General features: G+C 29.2%; 3 protein-coding genes across 3 annotated transcripts; 2 read left to right on the forward strand and 1 right to left on the reverse strand.

Annotated features, from left to right (window-relative positions):
- Positions 1–7,133: 7,133 nt before the first annotated feature.
- Positions 7,134–9,573, reverse strand: LOC107013824 (palmitoyl-acyl carrier protein thioesterase, chloroplastic-like). Its single transcript, XM_015213700.2, has 6 exons — positions 8,947–9,573; positions 8,456–8,589; positions 8,275–8,388; positions 8,008–8,185; positions 7,829–7,897; positions 7,134–7,606 (listed from the first exon to the last, which is right to left on the reverse strand). Exons 1-6 carry the CDS (start codon positions 9,340–9,342, stop codon positions 7,379–7,381), a joined length of 1,119 nt encoding a protein of 372 aa, XP_015069186.1. The 5' UTR covers positions 9,343–9,573; the 3' UTR covers positions 7,134–7,378.
- A 1,493-nt stretch (positions 9,574–11,066) lies between these two features.
- On the forward strand, positions 11,067–11,876 carry LOC107013721 (mitotic-spindle organizing protein 1B-like). Its single transcript, XM_015213595.2, has 2 exons — positions 11,067–11,225; positions 11,345–11,876. The coding sequence occupies exon 2, from the start codon at positions 11,353–11,355 to the stop codon at positions 11,587–11,589; it is 237 nt and encodes a 78-aa protein (XP_015069081.1). The 5' UTR covers positions 11,067–11,225; positions 11,345–11,352; the 3' UTR covers positions 11,590–11,876.
- An 8,878-nt stretch (positions 11,877–20,754) lies between these two features.
- LOC107013860 (inositol-tetrakisphosphate 1-kinase 1-like) lies at positions 20,755–22,048 on the forward strand. The gene has a single exon (XM_015213742.2). The coding sequence runs from the start codon at positions 20,919–20,921 to the stop codon at positions 21,894–21,896; it is 978 nt and encodes a 325-aa protein (XP_015069228.1). The 5' UTR covers positions 20,755–20,918; the 3' UTR covers positions 21,897–22,048.
- The last annotated feature ends 4,335 nt before the right edge of the window (positions 22,049–26,383 follow it).

Here is a 26,383-nt window from a genome sequence, read left to right on the forward strand (position 1 = left end):
TATATAGTAGTGTATTTGTTACACTTGCAAGGTGTTTTTTATTGTCAACCAGTTTGTCGTATTCAGTTAAATTACATCACATAAATTATTCAGTTAAATTACATCACATAAATTGAGATAAAAGGACGAATTTGGTGAAGTAAAACTTTTGCTTTTTTACTTGTCTTATATTTAAAGGTTGAGGATTGTTTGTTGGATTATGCTTATTGTTAAAGTGTCACATCTATATATTGGTTGGTTGTATATGGTAGTGTGTCAATTCTTTTAATCTTAGTAATTCTCAACTAAAATCTACAAGTGAGTTGGAGGTTGGTAAAGATCTAATATGACAAAAGTTTATTAGCTTGTGTTAATAATGGAATTTACTTAAACATAAAAGACAATTTAGCTTAGGATCTTGTAATACTATGTTAAAAGTGAATAATATTGCATTGTATAGGGTAAAATAAATACAAATTAATAAAGATGAAAAGACTTGGTGATTTGTACAAAAGTTTTAATTACCAAAAAAAAAAGGGATTTGATGTGCATTCACGAGCTAAACATTTCATTAGAATGACAAAAACGTGAATTTTTTTTTTCTATTCAGTTTCAAACACGCCAATTGTAAGTTAATTAATACACACATCACTTTTTTGCCTCTCCATCTCAAATTACTTGTTACGTTTTTTATTTTGGAAGTTAGATTGATTATTTAAAGTTAAATTATAGTACTTCCACTACTTAGATATTAGTGAAATTATAATATCACATCGTAAGCAATGCACTTTATCTTTTAAAAAATATAAAATTTTGTTAAAGAAATAGGCAAATATAAAAAAAAAATTCAAACATTCATCTTATACTATTTCAAGCAATTGAAAAAACCCTTAAAAATTTAATAAATATGGAATAAAGAACGTGTTAACTTAACTTTATATTTTTGAAATAGAAATTATTTCAAAAAAAATTATTTACGTATTTTTGAATATTTGTATGATGAAAAAGTCCTTCTTTAGAGGCATAATATTCTAATCCATATGCCATGATGATGATCACGACTTCAAAGACGATATGATTATTTTTGCTTTTGCATGAGAAATAGTACATTGCGTTATCTTTATGGCTGTGTGTTAGCAGAAATATGTAAAATTTATTATTTTTATTATCATTTGCTTCGTGAGATTTTATATCGCGTGTTTAAACACAAATTTAATTTAATAATACTTGATAAAAAAATTATTTTTATTTGTTATCAAATTTTATATCAAATTAAAACTTATAGATAAATAAATTGAAACATCGAGAATAATTATTATTATTTTCTTTGTCTAAATTTATCTAATTTTTTTTTATTTTTTAAGAGTTAGACAGTTTAAGTTTGATCAAAAATTTACACATGAAATCTTTAATTTTTTAAATTGATTTAAACTACCTAAAGATACTATAAATAATAATAACTGATAATTTAAAATATTTAAATATCTAGAAAAAAACTTACCATAAAAATTAAATTTATTAAAATTTCAAAATCTAAAAAGTGTCATATAAAGTAAGTCGGAGGGAGTAATACTAAAGATCCACTGTGAGTAGTACGTTGTCCAAGGCAGTGAGTGCAATATGCAGAAATAGGGTTACAATGATATCATTTAACTTTTGGTGGTAATCAAGTACACACTCACGGCTTTAAATTTGTGGTCATACTATCACTAAGTACAGTACTATATCATATACCCTATTTTGAAATCGTAGGTTCGTTTGATTCGGAATAAATTATTTTTGGTTAAGTTATTCTTTTTGGTTTTGAAATTCTAGGATAACCTCTGTATTGGGTGAGTATAGGAAATATAAATCGTATTAAGTAAGTCTATACGATAGTCTCAATTTAGAAGGAAGGATCGATCCCGATTTATTAGTGTAGATAATTACCCTTTAAATCAATCGAGTCATTTAAAGAACGGTTAAGTTATTTCATTATATTCATTTAACTTATAGGTGTAAAATGATAGGATAAATATCATAAAATTGTCTAACACCTTTAGTTAAATTAAGAATAAAATAATATTTCCTCTGTCCCTACTTACTTGTTCATATTTTCTCTTTTAGTTGCACCTATTTATTTGTTCATATTTTCTCTTTTAGTTGTTCATATTTCCTCTTTTAATTGTCCTTATTTACTTGTCCGTTTTGACAAATCAAGAAATGACAATTTTTTTTCCTATTATACCCTCATTTAAACTTCTTGAAAATTTCCAAATTTTAATTTATTATTTTCGAAACCATAATTAATAAAAATAAAATTATAATTTTTCTATACTAATTATTGTTATCTTAACTAAATAGGGACAGAGGGAGTATTACATTTTTATTTATGAAATTATTTATAAATAAGGATAGAACTATGCTTGCATCACTTCGTTATCCTCTTTCTCTTTTTGATCGAACCATTGCATCACCTATTTAGACCCTTTTTTGCTTTTAGGCTAATTAGTATTATTAAGTTCCTATTTTTTTTAAAAAATAAAGTTCCCATTAATTCGTGCATGTATAACTTTATTTAACAAAATTAATGAACGAATCTAATTTCTTTAATAAAATATATAAAAAAAAAAGAAAATCTTTCAAATTCAAAATTATTAAGATATTTAGGAAAAAAATAATGAAAAGTTTCAAGATTCCACGTTAAAGTTTATTGTACTTGAAGGGTACAAAAGCTATACAACTAATTAATTTAAGCCACAAAAATCAATGTGAGATTAAATAAAGTTTTAAACAATGGGTAGACAATTGACTATCCCATTGGAATATAAATAATGACCTCCCTCACCCTCTAGGCATTGTATAATCTTGTTTAATCTACTAGCTAGGTCTTTTTTTTTTTTTTTGGGTTGTTAGTACTGTCACTATTAAATTGTGAATTAATAGTAAATTTGTGTTATAAAATAAGATTTTTTCATATGACTATTACATTGAGAAAATGAATGATGAGAAACATATTTCTTTAGAAATATATAGGGGGAAGCTTTTTAATTTTTTGTATGAAAATATTATTCATACTGTTTTTTCTTTTCTCACTAATTCAATCAAAATATATATAGAAATAACTGTTCTATAGAATATTTATAAATGAGAAATATCAATGAAAAACTAATACTAATATTTTTTTAGTGATTTGTGATTAAGCCACTTTGAAGAGTATTTTTTTCTCAAAGTGGATTAATTGTTTTCAGTCATAAAAATGAATTTTTTAGAAGTAAGATTCAAGTTAAAATAACATTAAATTTACAAATGCTATTTTTCAACTCAAATTTATAGCTATGCCAAACATGCATGTAATTTTCTTTTTGAAAGACTTCAAAATATTTAGGGATGAAAAAATTAAACCTAACTTGTTCGATTGGTTCAATTCATTTATATTTGGGTGGATTTTTAACCTGTTCATTCTCTAGCTCAATTCAAATTTCAATTCGTTAAAAGTTAGTTGATATATAATCCGAATTGGCTCATGAAAAATTCTGTCGATTTTTTTTTTTAAAACGACTTTTGCTCAATTTGATATGTTATATATAGAAATTGGGCTGAGTTGAGCCTTAACCTGTTCTATAACCTAAGGCCTAATCCATTTTGACCCAAGCAATTTGAGTTGGATTGAGATTTGAGCCGATTATTATCTGAACTATCATGACCCGTGCAAATTTAACTCAACCTACCTAGTTGCTACCCCTAGTAATATCCGACATTTTATATATAAATTTCTTTTCACTCTTCTAGCTTATAATAGCGTTTGTTTGCATACGGAACAAAAGTAAATTATATACTTCCTCCATCCATTTTTAGTTATCGTGTTACGTTTTTCTAAAGTCAATTTAACTAATCTTCAAAGTTAAATTAGATTAAAGTAATTCGATATTTCAAACCAAAAGATTTAGATATTTTAAGCTTATATAAAAAGTATTTTTAATTATAATTTTTTGCATATTAATATAATGAAAAAACATATTATAAAATGTTAGTTAAAATCTTATAATTTGACTCTGGAATTGAAACTACGAAAACTAAAAGCGGACAGAAAAAGTAAATTTTAAAGAAAGAAAAATAAGTGAATAAAATCCTTAAATATAGTTGTTGGGGCTGAAATCGACAATTTATTTTGAACACCAAAACTCAAAAATGTGTATTAAATGGAAGGATTCCGATGATGAACATTGTGTTCCCTATGTCATCTTCATTTTTTATTTTTTCACACTTTGTCTTAACGAAAAATACAATTTGTCTTTGTTTAACAATTAGAGTATTCTGGAAAGAATTTAGTTTACACTAATTTATCTTTTTCTTAATTAATCAATATAAAAACATTACAGTAAATAGTACTGATATTTATTGATCCAGTTTTTAAGTCACAATAATTTAAAAATATTTTTATAGTATTTGAGAATTTTTTTGAAAAATGCTTATTTAAGCCAAAAGTTACAAATCTTAGCTTATATTTTTTGGCTTATTTTTATCATTTTAATTCAATATCAAGTGCTCATGAGACATTTTAAGTCTACCCAACACTAAAGAGTATTTTAAAAAGGTATTCCCTCTGTCCCTATTTACTTGTCCATTTTGACAAATAAAGAAAGAACAAAAAAATTCCTATTATACCCTTATTTAAACTTATTGAAAATTTCCAAGTTTTAATTCATCCTTTTTGAAACTATATTTAATAAGAATAAAATTGTAACTTTACCATGTTAATTATTATTATCTTAATATGTGTGCCTTTTCTAAAGTGGATAACTAAATAGAGACAGAGAATATAAAATACCGCTCATCTATGTACATACATTTGGAATTTACTATTCATATGCTATGTATTTTAATGGTATAAAATATGTAATTTTTGTAGTCTTATTAATGTATACCGTCGAAGTATACCATTTTATACATTATATACCACAAGGATATACAACGTATACACATATTTTTCATTTTCACCTTTGAGTCAAAGTAAAAGTACCTGTACATTTTAGTAGCATAAGGTGAGGATCAAAGTGCTCTCACAGTTTCAATATAAGTGTTTTAATTTGAATGCATATAAAAAAATTTAAGATAAAGAGAGATTTTTGAATATTAAAAATTTGTCTAGTGTTTGAAATATAATGATCTTCAACTTAAGAATGTTGAAATGAAAAACCTTACTGCTCGTCTTGGGATAAATAAAAAAAATGAAAGAAAACAACTTAATTGTTTAATTTGATTATAGATATTTTTTGTTTCATTTTGAAAACTTTTCTTTAAAAAATGTACCAGGCTCAAAAAAACTAGTATAATCAAAATATACTTACAAAATATAACTCAAATACTTATTTAAAATAAAAATGACATCCTTATAAAATTAAAATATTTTACGTTTCAACTTCAAAATTTATAATAAAACGAAACCAACAGAGAGGGAGTATAATATGAGTATAATTAGAGTAGGCCGTGGAGCCCCAAGTGATGTGCCAAAATATTTTTACTGGAATAGGTCACGTGACTGCCAGTATTGCATTTCTAATCATTTGGCGCTTTTACAATTTTTATCCATTTCTCCTCTTTTTTCTGCGAAAGCCTAAATATCCCTAGTAATTAGAAAGAAAAATTATATATAATAGTAAATTAATAACCTAAAATAAATAAAGTAGCTAGGGTTTGATTTAATTGTGCTTCATAGCAAACGTTTGCAAAAAATTGTCAGGTTCTTCTCTCCCAAATATTCGCTCGCTACTCTCCTCCAATGTCTCGCTCGCTTCCTCACTTTTTATACAAACACAAGTGTATAAAAATTGTTTCTAATTGTATAAAGCAGAGAAAATTGTATAAATACATCTATTTTTGTTCCTCTCTCTCCCCTCTTTCAGATCTCGCTCGCCACTCTCCCAAATCTCGCTCGCCAACCTCGCCTTTCTCACTTATACAAACTGAAGCGAAATGTATAAATTGCGTTTCTGTTTGTATAAAGCGTGAGAAAATTGTATATACACATGCAAGTACATATATTTTCGTCCTATACACTTATAATTATACAATAAAAATACTCCCCTGCCCAGTTTCTTTTGCCTTTCTCTCTTTCTCGTTTTATACAATTTTCAAATTGTATCTAATTTCTCTCTTTCTCGTTTTATACAATTCGATTCAATTGTATATTCCTTGTCAAGTCTCTTTTGTCTTTCTCTCTTTCTCATTTTATACAAATTCAAATTGTATATAATCGTTCTATATACTTATAAAATAATACAATTCATTTTATACACTTCATTTTTATACAGTTCTCTGCCCAAGTGTCTTTCTCTTTCTTGTTTTATACACTTCGTTTTATAAAATTTGCTTCAACTGTATATGTATAACGAATTATACAGTTTCTATGTTTGCTATGGAGCGCAATTATGTAAACTTTGCTATAACATACAAATATGAATTTTTTATTTGCTATATGTGAAAGTTGCCCTAATTAGAATGGTTCCTAAAAACATATATAACAATTTTTATATATAGTAAACACAAAAATTATATATTTATATATTATAGTTATAATTTTATAAAAGTATGCTTCATAACAAATTTTATGTTTGTTATAAAGTTTTTGATTTTTATAATTCATTAGATGTGACCAATTTTATACAAATTTTTTAGTTTTGCATAAATTCATTTATACACTTTAATTTGTATGATAAGATATGTATTTATATAATTATACGTGTGTAAGCCGAAATGATATATATATTTACATTTGTAAATACACTTTTCTCTCGCTTTATACAAACACAAACGCATTTTATACATTTGTATACTGAATGGATAATTGTATATCGAAAAGGACTAATTGTATATCGAACCAGATGACAAAAAAATTGGATGTTTGATGCGAATTACAAATAAAATAAACTATGACTATAACATTTGATTTGAATTAATAATTTGTTATTTCATACATTTTTTCCTATTTTAATTGCCTAATTTTTATTACTTCCACCCTCCCTAATTACTTGTTTAAATCTCATTTTTTTAGTTATTTATAATTATTTGTCCATTTTGATAAATTAAAAAAAATAATATTTGATGTTATAATAACAATGACACCATCAATTGTTGATATTACGTACCTGCTATTCGTGAATCATAACAATTACTTACACAATAAGAAATAATAGAATCAAATGTTGTATCGCGTCTTTTTTCAAATTACAAAAATCAATACAAAAATAGTGTTGGAGTCAAAGTGGATCCGCCCCTGATACTAAAGAAGGGAACAACTTGTACAGTACTCTCTCTAATTACTTAACTACTCACTACTTATACAATATGTTGACAAAAGAAATTACACACTGCAAAAAATATGAATGTAAGGAAGAATTAGCAGATAACACTAACTAGTTCATTGTTTAGGCTGCCATATGGACCTGGCTCGAACCACCTCTCCTTGATCGGCCTCCATACGAATCAGATGTGTGCATTCCATTCCACTGTTTTCATCACTTTCCGATGTTGCTATTTCTCTCATTGTTGTCATGGACTGAAGCACATTTGACAATTGACATTCACGTCGATACTCTAATGTCAAGCTCATTAAGTGGCTGTCTTCTAAAACATTAATAGGAACACTCTGCAAACACAGAAAAGAACAGTTTCACTACCTTCAAACATGAATCAGTGGTAAACCTTAACGTTATAAGATAAGAGTTCTTACAGTCAGGTCACCTAGTTCATAATAATGAATTAGAGACAGGTAAGAATACACTCATAATGAGGAAAGTCTTCGCACTGTCAATGTATATTATTGTATGTGCTAAAGCAGTTACAAATGACTCAAAAGGCTTTCAATTACCTCCAAAATCCATCCAATATATTTGACATTGTTGACATGTTGATTGGCATCCATGTCACTCCACCGCGGCTATATCAAAGATTAGACATGACTAGTTAAAGTTATGCAAGCTAGCTGTATATGTATATATCAAACATCTTTTTCTTTTGTGGAATATATATGGATGATTAATATCTTACAGCTAAGCCGGAAGAGATAATTTGAGCGGTTTCATCGTTGAGTTTCTCAATCTTTTCAGAATCAATTTGTGCAGTAGGTATTGCAAATTTGTTGATGTAGAAAGGTCGAACTTCTGCTTTGACCTGCTCCGGGATTTTGGATAACCTTCTTGTTTCTCTGTTCATTATCACCCATGTGCTGCAAATACTACCATTTTTTCAGTAATCAATCTCAAAAAGAAAGAACATAATATACATATAGGTAATAAAAGTAATGTTTATATGTACCTTGTTGCTTTTGTGATGATGTTGCCAGTGTTGGAGTCGCGAATGATCCAATCCCTCCTCATTCCATTTTTACCTGCTGCATCTACCCATGTATCTATCTCTACCACATCTCCCCTGCAATTCTGAATCGCGTTAGTTTGTCCTTCTTTTTGATGATAATATCAAATGGAAAGAGGAATACCAGGAGCTATATTGTTCGACTTTAATCTGTATGCGAGTGACTACCCATATGAGTTTCCTAAGGCTCATCTCTCGTGTAGCCCCAAATCCATTACTACCAACCCCTGAGCTTGCTACATGATTTAGAGCTGTCTCCTGCAATATACTATCACATTTTTAACATGATTTCTTCCTTGAGTATTTAGGCCAAGTAAAACTCAACCAAACATTCAAATTAGGTGTGGTCTACTAATGAATAAAGTAGGTAAAAACCGCGATAAGTACAACAACAATAACATATCCAGTGTAATCTCACAAGTTCGGGTCTGGTGAATTTGGTTTGTACGCAACGTTACCCTTACCGTGGTTCACAAGTATATCATAATCAAAATCAAGCATGAAAGAAATGATAAAAAAAAAAACAGTAGAAACAACAAATAATACAGTAACCATATCAACAATGTGATTCGAAATCATGGAAGATCAAAGTTCGAATTTCAAAAATAAACGAACCTGAAGGAGATTCATGATAGTTTCCATTGTAGCAGTTTTATCAGGCCCAATTTCATAAGACCTAATCACAAAAGACTGTCTATACACAAACCGCTCATCCACAAAATTCCCCAACATATATGAATGATTCACCGATGACGACGACGAAGACGATCCCGGTTCAGTTACTACATTTCCCCTTTGCCCTACATGAACACCATTAATCTTCTTCCCATTAATCGTTTCAATACTCTTCGAATTTCCGCTTCCGCTTGCGCTAGCGTTCACCGCCATCAGTTTCTTCTTCATATTACAACCAAATTTCAGAATCCGGCATTCCTTCACCTGAAGCTCTGTGTTCGACAAATGAATCGGGTAATGTAAACTGCATAAATCTCTAATCATCATCAGTGCCATTTTTACGTTCTAATTATCTGCTAATGTATTGATTAATTTTGTAATTAAGTAGATGAGATTAAAATTGTTGGAGTAGGTATAACAACTTGGTGGAAATGGAAATTGATTAATGGGAATAATTAAGGGATTTTGCAGCTCAACCACCTGTTAATCAGTAGACAGGAAAAATGGATTAGAGATTAATTAGTTTATTTTTTTCCTCCATCACAAACTGACACGCAAAATTAGAGAAACTACTTGCTTTTCTGTTTTGTTTTTGCTTGTTTTATGCAAAACAACTTAAATATGGATTTCAAACTCTACGGATGTGCATCAACAATTTGTTTTTGGACATTCACTGTTTTTTCCTTCTTTTTTTTTTTTAAAAAAAAAAGAATAATTAGTTACTTGAGTTATAGAAGGAACCTAACAAATAGTTGGATTATTTGAATATCCATTTTTTTAATAAAAATGCAATATTTTAGTAAAAGAAGTGTAATATTTTAGGATAAATGACATGAATCTCTCCTTTTTAACTTTTCTTATTACCGTATGCCTGTTAGTTTTACAATTCACAAAATTCTAACTTTTACGCATTAAATTAATGTATTAGTGTATCAAATTAATGTATTTGCGCATCAAATTAATGTATCTCACGCATCAGATTAGTGTATCATGTATAAAATGTAATGTATCTTACTTAACGATTAATATATCTCGTGCATCAGATTAATATATTAGCGCTTATATTATTGTATCAGCTTGAAGTATTTTTGTAATTATAAACTTATACTGGACAAATGATAATTTTGTCTTAAAAGTACGTGATTTCTATCCTTTGTCCAATATTTTATTTAGAAGGGAGTTGGATCGATTACTTTTAGTGATTTTTGACTTTTCTATAATAATTATTTTTAAAGGTGTTTGAGAAAGATATTAAGAGATATCCTTTTATGTACTTACTTTAAGTCAAGAAAATAATTTTTTTTTAAAAAAGTTAAAAGCCAAAAATTAATTACGATCACCTAATGAATTTTACCTTATAAAGCTACTCAAGCAAAACCAATCCAAACACCCCTTATATTTAGGCTGTGTTTTTTTTTTCTCTTTAAATTTGTAATTTTTTATTTGTCCTTCAACATTTTAAATAATAAATAAGTGATTATAACCTTGATATCTAAATAACACACAATTATGCGTTGGACACATTTATATATTTTTGTATCATAACATCTCAGAAGTTATACAATAAAGGCCTAACAATATGCTCGTGTACAACAAAATAACAAATAACTTATTTGTCACATTACTTTATATGTCTATATAATAATATAACACAAATTATATCGTAAAAGAAACAAAAAAGTTATATTATATATTGAGTGCATAGTTTACACAAAAAATATACCATGCAAGACATAACAAGTTTTTTTTATCATATGTTAGAGTGCAATATGTTATATTTTTCTAAAAAAAAAATACAAAATCACTTGAATGTTTTTTTTGATTTTTCATTCGATGTTCAAAGACCACATTGAAGACTTAATTAAATTCGGATTGAACACTGCAAAGTCAGTTCGAAGTGACGCTCCCAATAAAAAAAATTTCATTACTAAGATTAAATTTAAAATCTCTGATTTAAAAAACTTTCGCTTAAAATCTCTGATTTAAAAACTTTTGCTAATACACCACAACCAACGATGGTCAGTAGTATATTCTACTATCTCACATTAGCTATCAAATATTTTTTTCTTTTTGTAAATATTAAAAACCTAGGCCTCAAATTACACAATTTCATTTTCAAACCGAAATTTGCCCAAATTTTTGCCCGTTCTACAGTGCAGCTATCTTGCAACAGCAACCAAAATATCATCGATTCGCAGAAAAAGGAAGCAAAATCTCAAGTAAATTCTCAGTTTCGCATTCAATTTTAGTTACTCATACTGCATTTACATATTGATTTGATGTTTTTAATTTCTGGGTAGTTTTCAACTTCTTATGTATCAAGATTCTGTCTTTACAGTATCTCGAATGGATCCGGAGGCTGCACGTACAGCTCGTGATTCACTGGAGCTTGTATTTCATATGTCGAATATTCTGGACACTGGCCTCGATCGTCACTCTCTTTCTGTTTTGATTTCCCTCAGCGATTTGGGTCTTAACCCTGAAGCATTGGCTGCTGTAATTAAAGAGCTTCGCCAAGAAAACCCCTCGTCTGCACCTGCTTCTGCTTCTCATCAAAGGACAATGCCCCCCTCAGTGCCTTAGCCAGGTTAATCTTTAGTGGATTTGTCAAATTTCAGGAAAAGCTCTTGGTTTTCGGCTTCTTTTTTTCTCACTGTTAATTTTGTGTGTAGTTTCTCTCTGTCTTCATTGGGTATTAAGCACAAGGTGTAATGTATTATGCTGCTTTGTCTCTTTACCAAAACAAAGTAGTTGTGTATGCTTGTTATTGACTGTATGTTCTTGTAATGTGCATTAGCTGATATTTATTGACTTCATTTGTAGTTTAAATGATTATGGTTGTCCAATCCAAAGATTGGATTTTTATTTAATCTGCCAACTGTCTATTGGAAACAACCTCTCTATCTCTGAGGTAGGGGTTGGGCTTGCTTACACTCAACCCTCCCGGTTTACCGGCAAAACAGTACATTTGAATTTCTAATAAGATCAAGGACACGTGTGTTGATTTAACTTGTTAGATTTGGTAATTAGAGTTTGAATTTATTCGTGAATAAATAAAGGAAACAAAAAGGTAAATAAAGTAAGTGAAGAAAGTTGTATGAAGAGATATGGCTCCGATGTTGAGTGTTTAAACTGGATCCTGTGTTGTTCGAGTGATCTTAGTTTCAAATCCAGGATCATTTGAGTGAAGTATGGAAAGCTTGGAGGACAAGATTTTGAGAGTAATGCTGTTGTCTTTCTTGGTATCAGACCCCATCACAATTGTATTAAAACTACTATTTATAGATTACAAAGGTTAATACACCAACCAATAGAAAAGCTCCACTCGAGCCCTACTAATGGATGCTTTCCACGTGGGAAATGTCGTTAGTGGTGCCAACTAATATTCCTATGATGTGGTTAGGATATTTGTAAGATCATATCTGGCGAATCCGTCCTTTTGTCCCTTTTTCCACGTTAGCAAGACATGAGTCCCTCTTCATCTCTGAGCCACAAGTTCCCACCTTTTTCCGTTGACAACCATTCTGCGGCCTCTGGGGATCGCTGAGGTTGATCTTCTCTGAACGCATCTCCGAGAATAGTTCATTCCACCTAATTAATTTCCTTGAGCAAATTTTGTTGGTTTCACGTGTTCTTTTATTTAGCCATGTATACGAGATACTCTTTACCCAATACACTCCCCAGACCCCACTTTGTGGGACTACGTACGTTATTGTTGTTCTTATTGCTGCCAACTGGTTCAAGTAAAGAATTGATGCCATGTTTATGTTGCAAGAAGTGGGTTAGTTCCCTTGTTACCAAGATTTGACCATTAAGCGATTGTTACAGTTTAAACATTCTATATATTATTTACAGGCTTATTGGTGTATGCTATTCAGTTCTTACAAAAAAAAATGTTTTATTTGCTTGTCACCGACTGTATGTTCTTGTAATGTGCATTGGTGACTTTGTTTCCAGTGCAAAAGACCATGGTGGTTCAATACAAGCCAATCTTCCTAACCGCGCGCGGGCCGGGCTTAGAGCGCGTGAAACTCATCACTACCTCGTAAGGGCGTTGAGACCATAGCATGTTACACGAAAGCGCCGCTTTCTCTGTAGTGTTGTAATTGGGTATTTTATAATCATCCAAGTGGCTAAGGAAAAATCTGATACCAAAGGCAAACTGAAACACTAAACCTTCTGGCCATTCGGCTAGTCTTAACGTTTAAACATTCTACATAAGCTGTTATATATCTAGATATTTGAATTGCTTTGGTAGATTCTAAGAATGAGAGAATTGGTGAATGTGCTTGGTTAGCAAATCACATGTTTTGTCATTACTCATCACGTTTCGTGCTATGTGCGGAGTTACCAGCTAAACCATATGCCACAAGGTTTATCTCTATTGAAGAGTCACATCTCTTATTATTTGATGGAATCAAAATCTATTTGACGAGCTATAAAATTGTAGAAGGATTATAGGAACTTTGTCTGTATCATATTCAGTTTCATATTCAACTTTTGGTGTTGGAATGCCCTCTTGAAAAAGTTGTCCTTCTCATCTTCGGTTTTGGTTTATTTGTGCTTTTATCCCTGGCGTCGCTAAGCTTCTTATTTCTGTTCATGGATGTTTACCTCGACATGGTTGAAAACTTGAAATATTGGATAATGTAATCAGAATTTCTTTGGTGTAATCTACATTAGAAATAAATGGTTAGGTTTTATTAGGTAAGAGTATTGAAGCAATGAACTGGAGTATTGTCATTTTGAGGATGATTGACAAACATTTTAAACTTCTCATGTCTACATCAAATTTACTTCCAATCTTGCACTCTCTTGATTACCCAGTAGATTTTGAACTAAGTGAATAGTGCATGATCTTATATATGCAAAGGCGTCCTTGCAGTTTCTTGCTTTTACACTTAAAAATCCAGCATTGTCACTTACAATGTCACTGTAAACATATGTTAGGTTTTTGAGTTAGGAGGCTTGTTTCTCTTCTCAATTATTATGTTCCAAGCCTGATCTGGTTTTTTCAACCAAATATACTTGAAGGTATCACCCATCTTCCTTGGCTTCCTATAAACAGTCAGCTCATCATCACTCTCAAAAAGCAAACTGATGTAACATAAAATCCTTTCGACATGAGATATCTGCTTAAGTTATCTTGTCAAATATCTTCCCCTAAGATAGTACTATCATTTCCTTCTATTGTAAATTCAGTTGCTCATCAGATGTATACGTAAAATGAACTCATAGTATGAACTGTAATAATTGAACCTGCTTTATCGGTGATTCATCTATGGGCATGCAAGAGAAATGCACAGAAGTCCTTTGGTCCCTTCTTTTTCTCTCTCCAACAAGTTTTAGCGGGTCTTGAAACACAATCTGTTGCTCTAGAGCTAGTCTGTTGAAGGTGAATGTAGATGGTCCTCAAGGATTTGGTCTCGTAGTACGGGTGCAACTTGTGATATATAGGTTAGCTGCACATCACAGGTTCGAACCTTGCCAGCCTAGTATTAAGTGGAGAAGGGTAGAGGGGTCGGTTTACCATCGAGTTTCGGACCATGTGCTAATGATCCTTGAGGATTTCTCGGTTATCAAAAACAAAAGTGAAGGTGGATGGTGCTTGTAGAAACTGAGGCGGAGCTGCTATCATTTTTCATGGTTGTTACTGATTGATAGTTACCCACCATCTACACGAATTTTCCACGCCAAACCTCTGCTATTGTTTTGTGGTTGTGCGTGTTGCCAATAGTCAGTATAGGTCTATAGGATGACCGATGACTACTGTTTTTTTCCATCTTGTTTAATTTGTCAGGCCTATGAAAATATGCTTAACCTTGATAAGTAATATCCTCCTGACTTGTGTGTTTTGGCAGCGGAAAGTTATAGAGCTTTGGGGTGTTGGGGTGGGTGCGGCTGTTTGCTTGAAATAAAGCAACAACATATCCTGAATTGGGATATTTTTTGTAATGGATGATTGTTGTTCTCTTGAAGCCAGCCTTTGTTCTTTTTGGAAGTCATGACAAATGGACCCGCTTTGTGTTTGCTTCCTGTTTGACTTTAGTTTTCCATCTTTTGTTGATTGCTCTTACAACTCGGGCTTGAAGCTTCTATTAGTGCTGAGGTGAGGTATGACATCTTATAAGGGGGTTGGGGGGGTTGAGTCCCATCCAACAGTGATCGTAGGTTGTTTCAAATTTATTAGCCCATAGGCCAACCATGATGAGTCTTGGTGTTAGCCCTTTTTGCGTCTTAAAGTACTCCATAGAAACTGCAGAGCTAGCTGTGGGAAGTTCTTTGTTCTTTAACTTCAAATAATAAATTTCTTGTGTGTTTTCACCCCATTGTAATCTTGACTATTTTTTCTGGTTCGAGTCCTGGGTTCACAATCACAATTCACAATAGGGAGAAGAAGAAAAAAAAGGAAAATCAGGTGATTTCTTTTCTTTTCTTTTATTTATTAATTTATTTATTTTGGTAATAGATTACTTTTTATTTACTTAATCCTTGATTGATTGGTAGATGTGGGTTGATGATAGATAACAGGTACCCAGATTAGTACAGGTACACCTAACACTGTCATTATTTTTTAAAAAAAGAACTAGTTTACTGAACAAAGTCAGGCCATAATCATGGGAATAGGTAAGTTAATAATTAGAGGGTAAACTCTAAAATGAAGGGTAATAAATGGGTTAGGTGGTCAATCTTACCTTAAATATATGTACCTATTAGTATTGCATATACCACCAAAAATTGCATAGGTAATAATATTTCTTTCATTCTTAATCAAAGTTTTGTTGTTTGAGATTGAGAAGTTGAGCCACCACATGGTATGCACACTGAAAAGGAAACAATAAAGCATGAGGGACTTCAATGGAACAACATTTTTTGATTCTCCGTTTATCATATAATCAATCCAGACGCCTCTCTCCTGATTGAAGATGAATAGTATCTAGTTATCGATAACATATATGCAAATTTGCTTAGTCAAGATTTTGAGAAACACAAAATTTGGTCAAAGTTACTTTTTTTAATGTATGAAACTAAAGTATATTTCTACTTGTATAATGATCATCATCATTTTTGCTTTGTATTATTTAAATGGAATCAACGGTTGCGTTTATTGAATTATGTTGATGACTCTCTTAGTCTTTCGAAGAAAATCAACATAAATCAAAAGGTTCTATCCAAAAATTTATCTTTAAAGTGAAATAGTCATGCATCAACGGTTTATGGTTAGACAAATATCCTAAGAAACTGCATAAAATGATTGCCTATTACACGATTCACTGATCATGCGCAGAATCACGTATTATTCTGCGTAGAAGAATAAGAATTAAGAAATTAATTTAGGCAAAAAACATCTCTTTTCTCAATCCTATAAAGGCAAGTCAATATTTTCCTATACGTGCCTATCTCAGTAATCATGTTTTTTTTTTCTTTTATAATTTTATTACGTTAGATTCGTTTTTTTAAAAAACTAAATTCAAGTTACGTCTATCTAGAACCATTTTTGATTTGACTATAGACCTTTAAATAAATCTTAATTTAAATATTTGAAATACTAATATTTAGATACTATTACAAATAAACATATATTTATTGAATTCACTAATATGCACTAACCATATAATATAATTTATTATATATAACAAGTTAAATTATATATGATAAATTATTTTATATTAACTTGATTTTGAAAATGTATTTTACTCCGCTAACTGAAAATTATTTTTGATTCTTGAAAATATGTTTGATGATTAATCCTTCTTTTTGAGATAGGAAGTGAATGAACATTAACCAAATCAGTAAAATATCTCATTTTTTGTTATTTCTAAAATTTGTTTGGGTCAATTTAGACAATAGGAATTGCTCAAATATGGAGGGATCAAATTCCAATTGTACTGAAATTGACATATCACATGCATCTTAGAACAAATTACACAAATGTTGACAAAAAAAAAAACAACTTATAGTCGTATATGAACTAAATTTGACGCAAGAAAACCTATAGTCGAATATATATCTAGCACACCTCTCCATTGCGTGGGCATTATTCTCACTATTACTGTTTCAGTATGTTTGTTTTATTTATATTGTGTTAATTTTTTTTGTCTCTTTTCCGTTATAATAATTTCTGAATTATTGTAACTTTTGAAATTACATATTTATAATCACAAGATTAGGACATTTTGATACAATATACGTATCTTTAGTTTGAGTCCGGAGTCTAAAGGGTACAAAATATTAACAAAAATTTTAAAACGGTATATAAAATTTTATATTAACCAAAATGGTAAAATCGCTGCACCAACAGCGACTTACCCCACCGGAAAAAGCAAAATCGCTGCCTCTGCAGCGATTTTGTAAAATGTGATTTTTTTTTTAAAAAAATGAAATCTCTGCCTAAGCAGCGATTTATACAATTTTTTTTTTAAAACAATAAGGAAATCGCTGCCCCAGCAGCGATTTAAAAAAAAAATTAAAAAAAAAAGAAATCGCTGCTGGGGCAGCGATTTCATAATAAAAAAATTTTTTTAAAAAAAATTAAGGAAATCAATGCCCCAGCAGCGATTTAATATTTAAAAAAAAAAAATTTTTTTAATGAAATCGCTGCCCAGCAGCGATTTCTTTATTTTTTTTTAAAAAAAAATTTGAAAAAATATTTCAACAATTCAATTAATATGAAATGGAGGGAGTATAAAATTGCCACAAAATTCACGTAATAAAAACATAAAATATTGATAAAAAAAATGAGCAATTATTTCTGAACACACCCAAATTAATTAGATAACATATCTCAATACACCCTAATTATCTTTGTTGCTTTGGATTCAGTCAAGTCTTTTCCAGTTTCCGATAATAATTATTAGCAGAGTAATTAAAGAGCTTTATGAGTACATATCATAAATTCTACAAACGATGCATCTTGATTATAGTACATTTATACTTGTCAAAAAAATTTAGCATTATTTTTTAATGTGCATTTTATTTGTGGTTAATTTTTATTTTTTTGAATTGCGATTTATAGAAAAAGAAAATTCAAAAAATAAGGAAATCACTGCCCCAGCAGCGATTTCAAATTTTTTTTTTTTAAAACAATAAGGTATCACAGCAGCGATCTCCTTAATTTTTTTTTGATTTTTTTTTTTTGAAATCGCTGCCCCAGCAGCGATGTTTAAAAAGAATTATTTTTTTCTATAAATCGCTGCTAGGGCAGCGATTTTCTTATTGTTTAATTTTTATTTTTTTTATAAATCGCTGCTTAGGCAGCGATTTCATTTTTTTTAAAAAAAATATCACATTTTGCAAAATCGCTGCAGAGGAAGCGATTTTGCTTTTTCCGGTGGGGTAAGTCGCGGTTGGTGCAGCGATTTTACCGTTTTGGTTAATATAAAATTTTATATACCGTTTTAGAATTTTTATTAGTATTTTGTACCCTTTAGGCTCCGGACTCTCAGTCTTTTTTATTTTTTAACTCAATGTCAAGTTAAAATAAGACAAATAATTAAAACATAGTAAGTATAGTATTATATAAGTACGTACTGAATTTGTATGAAGTTTTATTTGGTAGAGAGAGTTTTGCCCCTCAAAGTGAGATTCTGATGTAAATCTAAATTAGTCAAGCCTCAAAATGAATACTAATCAACATCATGCTAAAAAAATAAAAATAAAAATAAAAATAAATACATCACTATTTCTTTTTATTCTATTACATGAAGTAACAAAATTTCAAAATAGAGACCGACCAAAATACAATTTTTAAAATTAAAAAGTTTGAGATTCCCAAATCTTTTTCTTGTTATAAATTTATTCAATGAGTTATTTTCAAGGCTGCTCCACGTTCCCCTCTTTTTTACCCCTTTGCTAATCTCAAGGTACCCTTTGAACAATATTATTTACTAGTAATTCATATTAAATATTGCATGTTGTTCATCTTTTTATTCCCATTTATAATTTACTATATATATTTTCTATTATTTCTCTGTTATATTATGCTTATTCGCATTTGTGCTTTAAGCAAAAGCTAATATTATTTTATGATCTATTCATGTTTTCTTTTAAATTGCTTATTCAAATAATCATTCTTTACAGCGTAGCTACAAGTACCTAATTATTAAAAATTACTAATTTAAATAAAGGTAGTTATTTTCTATTGATATATGCATGTTATCTTCTGCTAAATTAATAATTTTGCAATTACACACTTTATAACGAAGCCACTATCTATTTTCTATTGCCATGCATGTCGTCTTCTGCTTTAATTTCCCACTTAGGTACACTTTTAACAAAGCTATCTACTACTAAAAATACAAAAAACAAATCTTCTTTTTTTTACTATATTGATGAAGTTTCCTAGATTTTTCATATATATATTAAAATAAAAATTAAAACAATTTGGGATTGGTTCAAATATTTAATATATTGAATTATTTCTAGCATTTACTGTGCGTGGTTTTTGATGAATTATTTTATAGTTTTGCATTTTAAGAATTCAGACACGGTTCATTGGTTTTCTAAATCAATAAAACAAAGGCGATGGACAATAATTTTTTTTCTAATATGTCCTTATTTATATCTGTTTCTATTTACTTATTTATTTTAACAAATTAAAAAAGGGGTAACAATTTTTTTCCTAATATGCCCTTATTTAATTTTTGAAATTTTCTAGTATTACTAAGTTGCAATGCTGCTTTTTGAAATCAGAAAATACATTTATTATACTTGGGGAGTTGCATAATCGTTTAAGTTAAAGAGTAAAATTGTAACTAATCTATAAAAAAAATTGATGTCTTAATATGTATGTTACTTTTAAAATAGACAACTAAATAAGGACAGAGGGAGTACTATGAAATGAAAGAAATTATTGAGAAAACTAAAGAGAGAGTAGTAGTAAATAAATTTTATTGTATTAATTATTGCATTGAATCAAAATATATAGGATTATATCACTATTTGTAAAAAAATAATGTTGAAAAGGGTTGAAAATGCTTTAAAATTATGTGAAATAAATAAAAACATTTTTCGTTAATACTTTGGTACCAAAGTATCCTTGTTATCAATACTTTTATTAAAAAAAAAATCTTCTTGTCCTTAATAATTTGATCTATAAATTCTCCTATTATTACTAAATAGGTCAAAAATATTTTTTTTTCTAGAATTTAACTTGTACTCTTGTTTTAGTTCACTAAATAAACTTCCAAACTCATTCCTAAAGTCCCTAATTATCACGCCACTTGCTAAGATAAACAAACCTCATTGGACAATTTTTTGACCTGGTAAATGGAGTAAACAATATAAAATAGTATGTTACACTAATTTGTTACAAAATATACACTATTTTTTTCTTCTTTTTAATCGTTTTCTATTTCTATTAAAAATATTACTTTTAAAAAAATAAGTATTTTTTCATTTTATTTGACTAATAAGTAAAAAAGATAATTTTAACTCATGGGTAACAGTAAGGATATTTTAGATCAAAATATTAGTAACAAATACACTTTTAAACTAAAATATAAAGACACATTTTATTCATTTCACATATTTTTCCAAAAATAATGTAATATACTATTTTCCTTATAAATCCTACTTTAAACTTAAATGTATATTACATTCTTATCTACTACACTAAAATGATTGAAAAGTATTTGTAATATTACATTAGTATAGTTAAAAAATCAATCAAACAAATTAAAATAGAATAAATCGAATAATAATATTTTTTCTTATTACCATGTTGTCCTCCTTCCATTTCTATATAAATAGACTTCCAATATCAATAATACCTCCACACTTGCTTCCTAAAATCCTCTCTATTTTCAGTCATCTCTTCCTCTTTGTTCCATCACTTGTTCTTTTAACGTTAAGAATTCTTTCAATAATTCTGTGATCGAGCGATAAATATTCTTTCATACGCTTTAGTAGCCATGCCTGAATCACTATTAGCTGGAGAGAGGTTCCGCATTGGCTACGCTCTTGCACCCAGAAGTGTTAGCAGCTTCATCCAAGATTCTCTCGTTGTTTACGCTGAAAAACAAGGCGTTGATCTCATCCCAATCGATCTCGAAAAGCCATTGATCGAACAAGGTCCGTTCGACTCTGTTTTCCATAAGCTCTACGATGCAGAATGGAAGAAGCAATTAGAAGAATTCTCACTTCAAAACCCGACTGCAATCATAGTCGACCCGATTGAATCAATCGAGAAGCTCCACAATCGAGTCTCCATGCTCGACGCAGTTACGCAATTGAAAATTGAAAACCTAGAAATTCCCCTGCAGGCTTTCGTTGACTCAAACGAAAGCCCGCAGGATGAAATTGATAATCAGGGGATGAAATTTCCCCTGATTGCAAAAGCGATGATCGCTAATGCTACAGCTGACGCTCATCAGATGTGTCTAGTGTTAAATCGAGACGGATTAAACGGAGTAAAAACCCCAGTTGTATTACAGGAATTCGTAAACCACGGGGGAGTGATTTTCAAGGTGTACGTAGCAGGGGATCACGTAAAATGCGTGAAAAGGAAGTCATTGAGTGATATAACCGAAGAGAAATTGGGGAATTCAGAGAATTTGATTCCGTTTTCCCTGATTTCTTACTTCGCTGATAATGAACAGAGCGATGAGAGTTTAGCGAAGCTGATGGAGGCAGCGATTATGCCTCCATCAAGCTTCGTTAACGAAGTTTCAAAGCAGTTACGACATGCTTTGAAACTTCATCTTTTTAATTTTGACATGATAAGAGATAGTGAAAACGGAAATCGATATCTAATTATTGATATCAATTATTTCCCTGGTTATGCTAAAGTGCCTGAATATGAAGAAATGTTGACTCCATGTTTTCTTGATTTAGCACACCAAAAGCGCAGCAAAGAGACTGCTAATATTGACCATAAAGTGGACAATTAATATTTTTCTCATGTTACATTATGTTAAGTTGATTTGTACTGATTAAGATTATTGGGCTTATTTGCATTTAATGTCAACATTTGGGACTATTGAGGATACTCCTCCGTGTCTCTGTTTACTTGTCAAATATTCATTTCGTCTATTCTTATTTATCTATATTGAATTTTGACTTATCAATAAAAGATGATTTTTTTTTTCATATTTTACCTTCATTATTTATCAATAAATCATTTATCAAGATTTAACAGGGACAGTTTTGTAGCATCAAGTCAAATAAAGATAAATAGAAATGAACATAGAAAGTACTAATCTTTGTTTTCTTATTAAATATTCTCTGGCTCTAATTACTTATCCATTTCGACAATCAAGAAATGATAAAAAAAATTTTACCTACTATATCCAGTTAATTACTTTAAAAAAGGTAGAACTTCTTGAAAAACATAAATTTTAATTCATCAGCTTCATAATTAATACGGATAAAATGGTATACTCACTATGTCAATAATTAATTTTTTAATAGATTCGTGAATTTAAAAATGAACAATTAATTAGAAACGGATAGAATTTATTGATTAAAATAAATATAACAAGTAAAACGAAACGGAGAGAGCATTCAAATATTTGACTGAAGCGCCTGGTTCCTTAATTAAGAAGCAAAAGATGTAAATTAAGTTGAATAATAGAGACATGATTAGCAGTTAAATTAATAAGTCCAAAATTAATCTCAATCCAATAGCGCGTTCTTTCACTCATTTCTCTGTAGTTTTCGCTCTCTTTCACTATTTTGATTGAAAATAAAAATATTTCAAAATTAATTATACGATTGTTATTCAATTTTTAATATAGAAAAATATAATATTTTAATTTTGAAATAATTAATTTTATAATTTTATCTCAATCAAACATGAGATGAATTCATATTAAAATTGATTATAAAATAAGTTATTCATTTTCTCTCGTTTTAAACAAATCCTTAGAGTATTCTCATCTTGAAAACCCAAGTGTGTAAGAATATTTGTAAAAAGAAATTGATAGCTGAAGATGATATTCGATCTTGAACAATTACATAATTACATTCAATACAAGTAGGGGAATTTATTCATTACACAAAGCTGAAAGCATAAACCTTTAAAAAAAAATTTATCAAATATAATAAGTGAAATGGATATTTTATTATAATAATCGTTATAATTATTAGCATTTAAAAAAATAATAATAAGGAAATGATTAGAGGAAATAGTAGCTAATGTTAAGAGCAAAATAAGAAAAAAAAATTATTTTACTATTAATATGCAAAAATAGACAAGTGAAATTGAAAGTGCCTTTTCCTCGTAAAGATATGAAATTTCGTAAATTTATAAAATAATTATAAAGAGTTCAAGATATCAAAATTTTTTTTGTCAACATCATCGTCTAATATTTTAAGCGATCAAAAACATCGTATGAGGTTCAGTCATCATATATTCAAAAGAAGAAATGAGGAGAAACATAATTGTGTTCTCACAAAAATTTCATCAAATCTTTGTTTCGTCATATTTTATTTGTAATTTGTAGTTGTAATTTATTTTTATTGCTATAAAATTTTATGACAAATACATATAATAGAATATAAATTATATTAAAGCCTTACTTTATGGAGTATAAAAATGAAATTATTTTTTAAATGAATAAAAATAAGAATAAGTCAAATAAATCCAAAAAAAAAAAAAAGTTAACTATTCTCTCTCTTTATTTTGTGTTGAAAAACCAAATTTTTAAGAATATTTAGAAAATTGATAGATCACGATGATATTCGATTTGTACATTACACTCTTATATACCTTGTAGGAGTAACGTTCAATAAAATTAAGGAATTTACTCATTGCACAAAGCTAAAACATGAAATATACCTAAAAATGAATCACTACTAATAAAATACCTATTTGACGGCTCACATGAAGTTATAATTCCTTTTCTCTCTTTTAAAAGTCAATGAAAAAATTGATACCTTAACAGGGTGTGTTCAGATTTAACTGTTTAAAATTTTTGGAAAAAAAATTGTTGAAAAAAAAAGCTTTTTGATTTTAAAAAAATTAGTTTTTAAATTAAAAATAAAAAGTTAAACTGAAATGACTTTTAAGTCAAATAAAAAGTAGGAAGAGACTTACTTTTGATTTTTCACTCATTCAAAGTCATTTTTGACTTATTTTAAGTCATTTTTTATCTTGTCAAATACTTCGTTACTTATTTTAAATTGTTTTTAACTTTTAAGTCAATCCATACAGGCTCATAGAACTAGAGAAAGAACTCCATGGACGTCTTAAATAAACCTCTTTTATCTAGGTTAATTACATTATTTAAGAAGTAATATTACATCTAATAAATAGGTTGTTTAATATATACTCTCTTTAGTGCTCTCAACAACAAAAAAAAGAAGTAATATTACATTACTAAATTGTTTAAGGGAACAAGTTATCTCAACTCCTTTGTTTTTCTTTGTTGTTAGATTATCTAATGTTGGTTAAGAAATTTGGACTAGGCATATAAAGGATTACTAGTTTTTTGTGATCGATTTAGATAGATATATTTTAAAAAATTAAAATATTAGATCTAGACTCATTTATGTAACTTATTTTACTCAATATTGAACTAATACATGATTTTTAACTTTGGAAAAATATCTTTTAATTGAATGTTATTAAGAATGTTGTTTAGATAGTTAATCATTTTAAAATCAAGAATTGAATCAGATTTAGTTATTTGGATTCTAAATAAATCTAACTATGATTAATTAATTTTTTTAAATAACTTTTTGTTTTTTGAGAATTGCATTTCCTACTAAAATGATCATGGTAATGAAACTAGTAAAGATAAAATTGAACGACTTTTTTGAAAAACAAATAAAGTTGAATAAAGGATAGATAAAATGGAAAAGACTCAATTATTTCATTAAACTTTCATAAAAGGCTCATTATGTCATCAGTTAAAAGTTTGGCTCATTTATGCCATTACTGTAAAAGAAAAGGTTCATTCATGTCATTATTTTTAACAATGGTTTTGCAAAACATTTTTGACAAGTGGTCAATTATAATTCGGCCACGTCATCAGTTTTTTAATTAAAAAAATCAAAAAAAATTAATTCTATTTTATTCAAAATTTTATTTTTTTAATTAAAATTTGATGATGTGTCCAATTGTAATTCGGCTACGTCATCAATTTTTTAAATAAAAAAAGGCAAAAAAATTAAATTCTGTTTTTTTAGAATTATTATTTTTTTATTAAAAAATTAATGACGTGACCGAATTACAATTGGACACGTGTCAAAAATGGTTTTGCAAAGTCACTTTTTTTAAAAAAAGGCATGAATGTACCTTTTTTTAAACAGTAATGGCATAAGTGAGTCAAACTTTTAACTGATGGCACAAATGAGCTTTTTCTGAAAGTTCGATGGCATATTTGAGTCTTTTCCCTAGATAAAATAAGAAAAACTTTCACATATAGCCACTTAAAAATAATAATTACTCTCCGTAACTATAATTTGATAATTACAATTTGTAATGACATATTACATGGAGAGAGAGGCGAGCGATATTGGTAGAGAGAGGGGGAAAAAGAGTGAGAGAAAGGTGAATTGTTTATATATATATTGGTTAGATAACTGTATATTATACATATATATTTGTACATATGGCAAGAGAGATCGAGAGAGGCAGGAGAGAGGCGGCGAGATCAAGAAATGGAGGAGAGAGGCGAGCGAGAGAGGACAGAGAGTGGGAGAGAGGTGAATTATATCTGTATATGATTGTATATTATACATTGACATTTGTATATATGGCAAGAGAGATTGGGAGGGAGGAGAGAGGCGAGCGAGAGAGGGGAGAGAGTGGGATAGAAGTGAATTGTATATGTATATAGGTTAAATAATTGTATATTATACATATGTATTTGTATATTCCGGCGAATTATACATATATAAACGTGACTAATTATATAAACTCGAAGTCAACCCACGTAATTAATGTATAATGTTAATCGCGAATGGTAATTATAGCAAACTATAACTATGATATGTAATTAAATAGTATAAATTTACTTTGTTATGTAATTTCCCCGTAAAATAATTTGAAAAAACAAGTAATCATTCCGGCCCATTACATAAACGATTGGATAACTAAATATTTTTGGGGAGATTATGTTCATGTAATTTGTATCTTATGATTAGTGTGAACTTGTGCACATTATAGGGTGTGTTTGGTACGGAGGAAAATGTTTTCCTAGAAAATAAGTAGATTTTGGACTTATTTTTCATGTTTGGTTGGTGAGTAGAAAATACTTTCCGGAGATGATTTCTAGTGTTTGATTTATGAATGAAAAATATTTTTGAGGGACATCTTTTATTTTTATCAGAGTAAAAAACAATTTATGAAATTGAAAATACTTTTTTTAAAACAAAATTATTATTTTTTTGGGATGGCGATGGTGGTGGTGGTGGAGGGGGGCAGTGGGTG

Source organism: Solanum pennellii, chromosome 3 (assembly GCF_001406875.1).
Source record: "Solanum pennellii chromosome 3, SPENNV200".
NCBI lineage: Eukaryota > Viridiplantae > Streptophyta > Magnoliopsida > Solanales > Solanaceae > Solanum > Solanum pennellii.

Excerpts from the sequence above, each read along its gene's own strand:
- LOC107013824 (XM_015213700.2), bottom strand. The coding sequence starts at position 9,342 with ATGGCACTGATGATGATTAGAGATTTATGCAGTTTACATTACCCGATT. Across the intron at positions 8,186-8,274 it reads ATCATCACAAAAGCAACAAG|CACATGGGTGATAATGAACA; the intron begins GTACATATAAAC and ends TAGTATTTGCAG. Across the intron at positions 7,898-8,007 it reads TTATCTCTTCCGGCTTAGCT|CCGCGGTGGAGTGACATGGA; the intron begins GTAAGATATTAA and ends TCTTTGATATAG.
- LOC107013721 (XM_015213595.2), top strand. The coding sequence starts at position 11,353 with ATGGATCCGGAGGCTGCACGTACAGCTCGTGATTCACTGGAGCTTGTA.
- LOC107013860 (XM_015213742.2), top strand. The coding sequence starts at position 20,919 with ATGCCTGAATCACTATTAGCTGGAGAGAGGTTCCGCATTGGCTACGCT.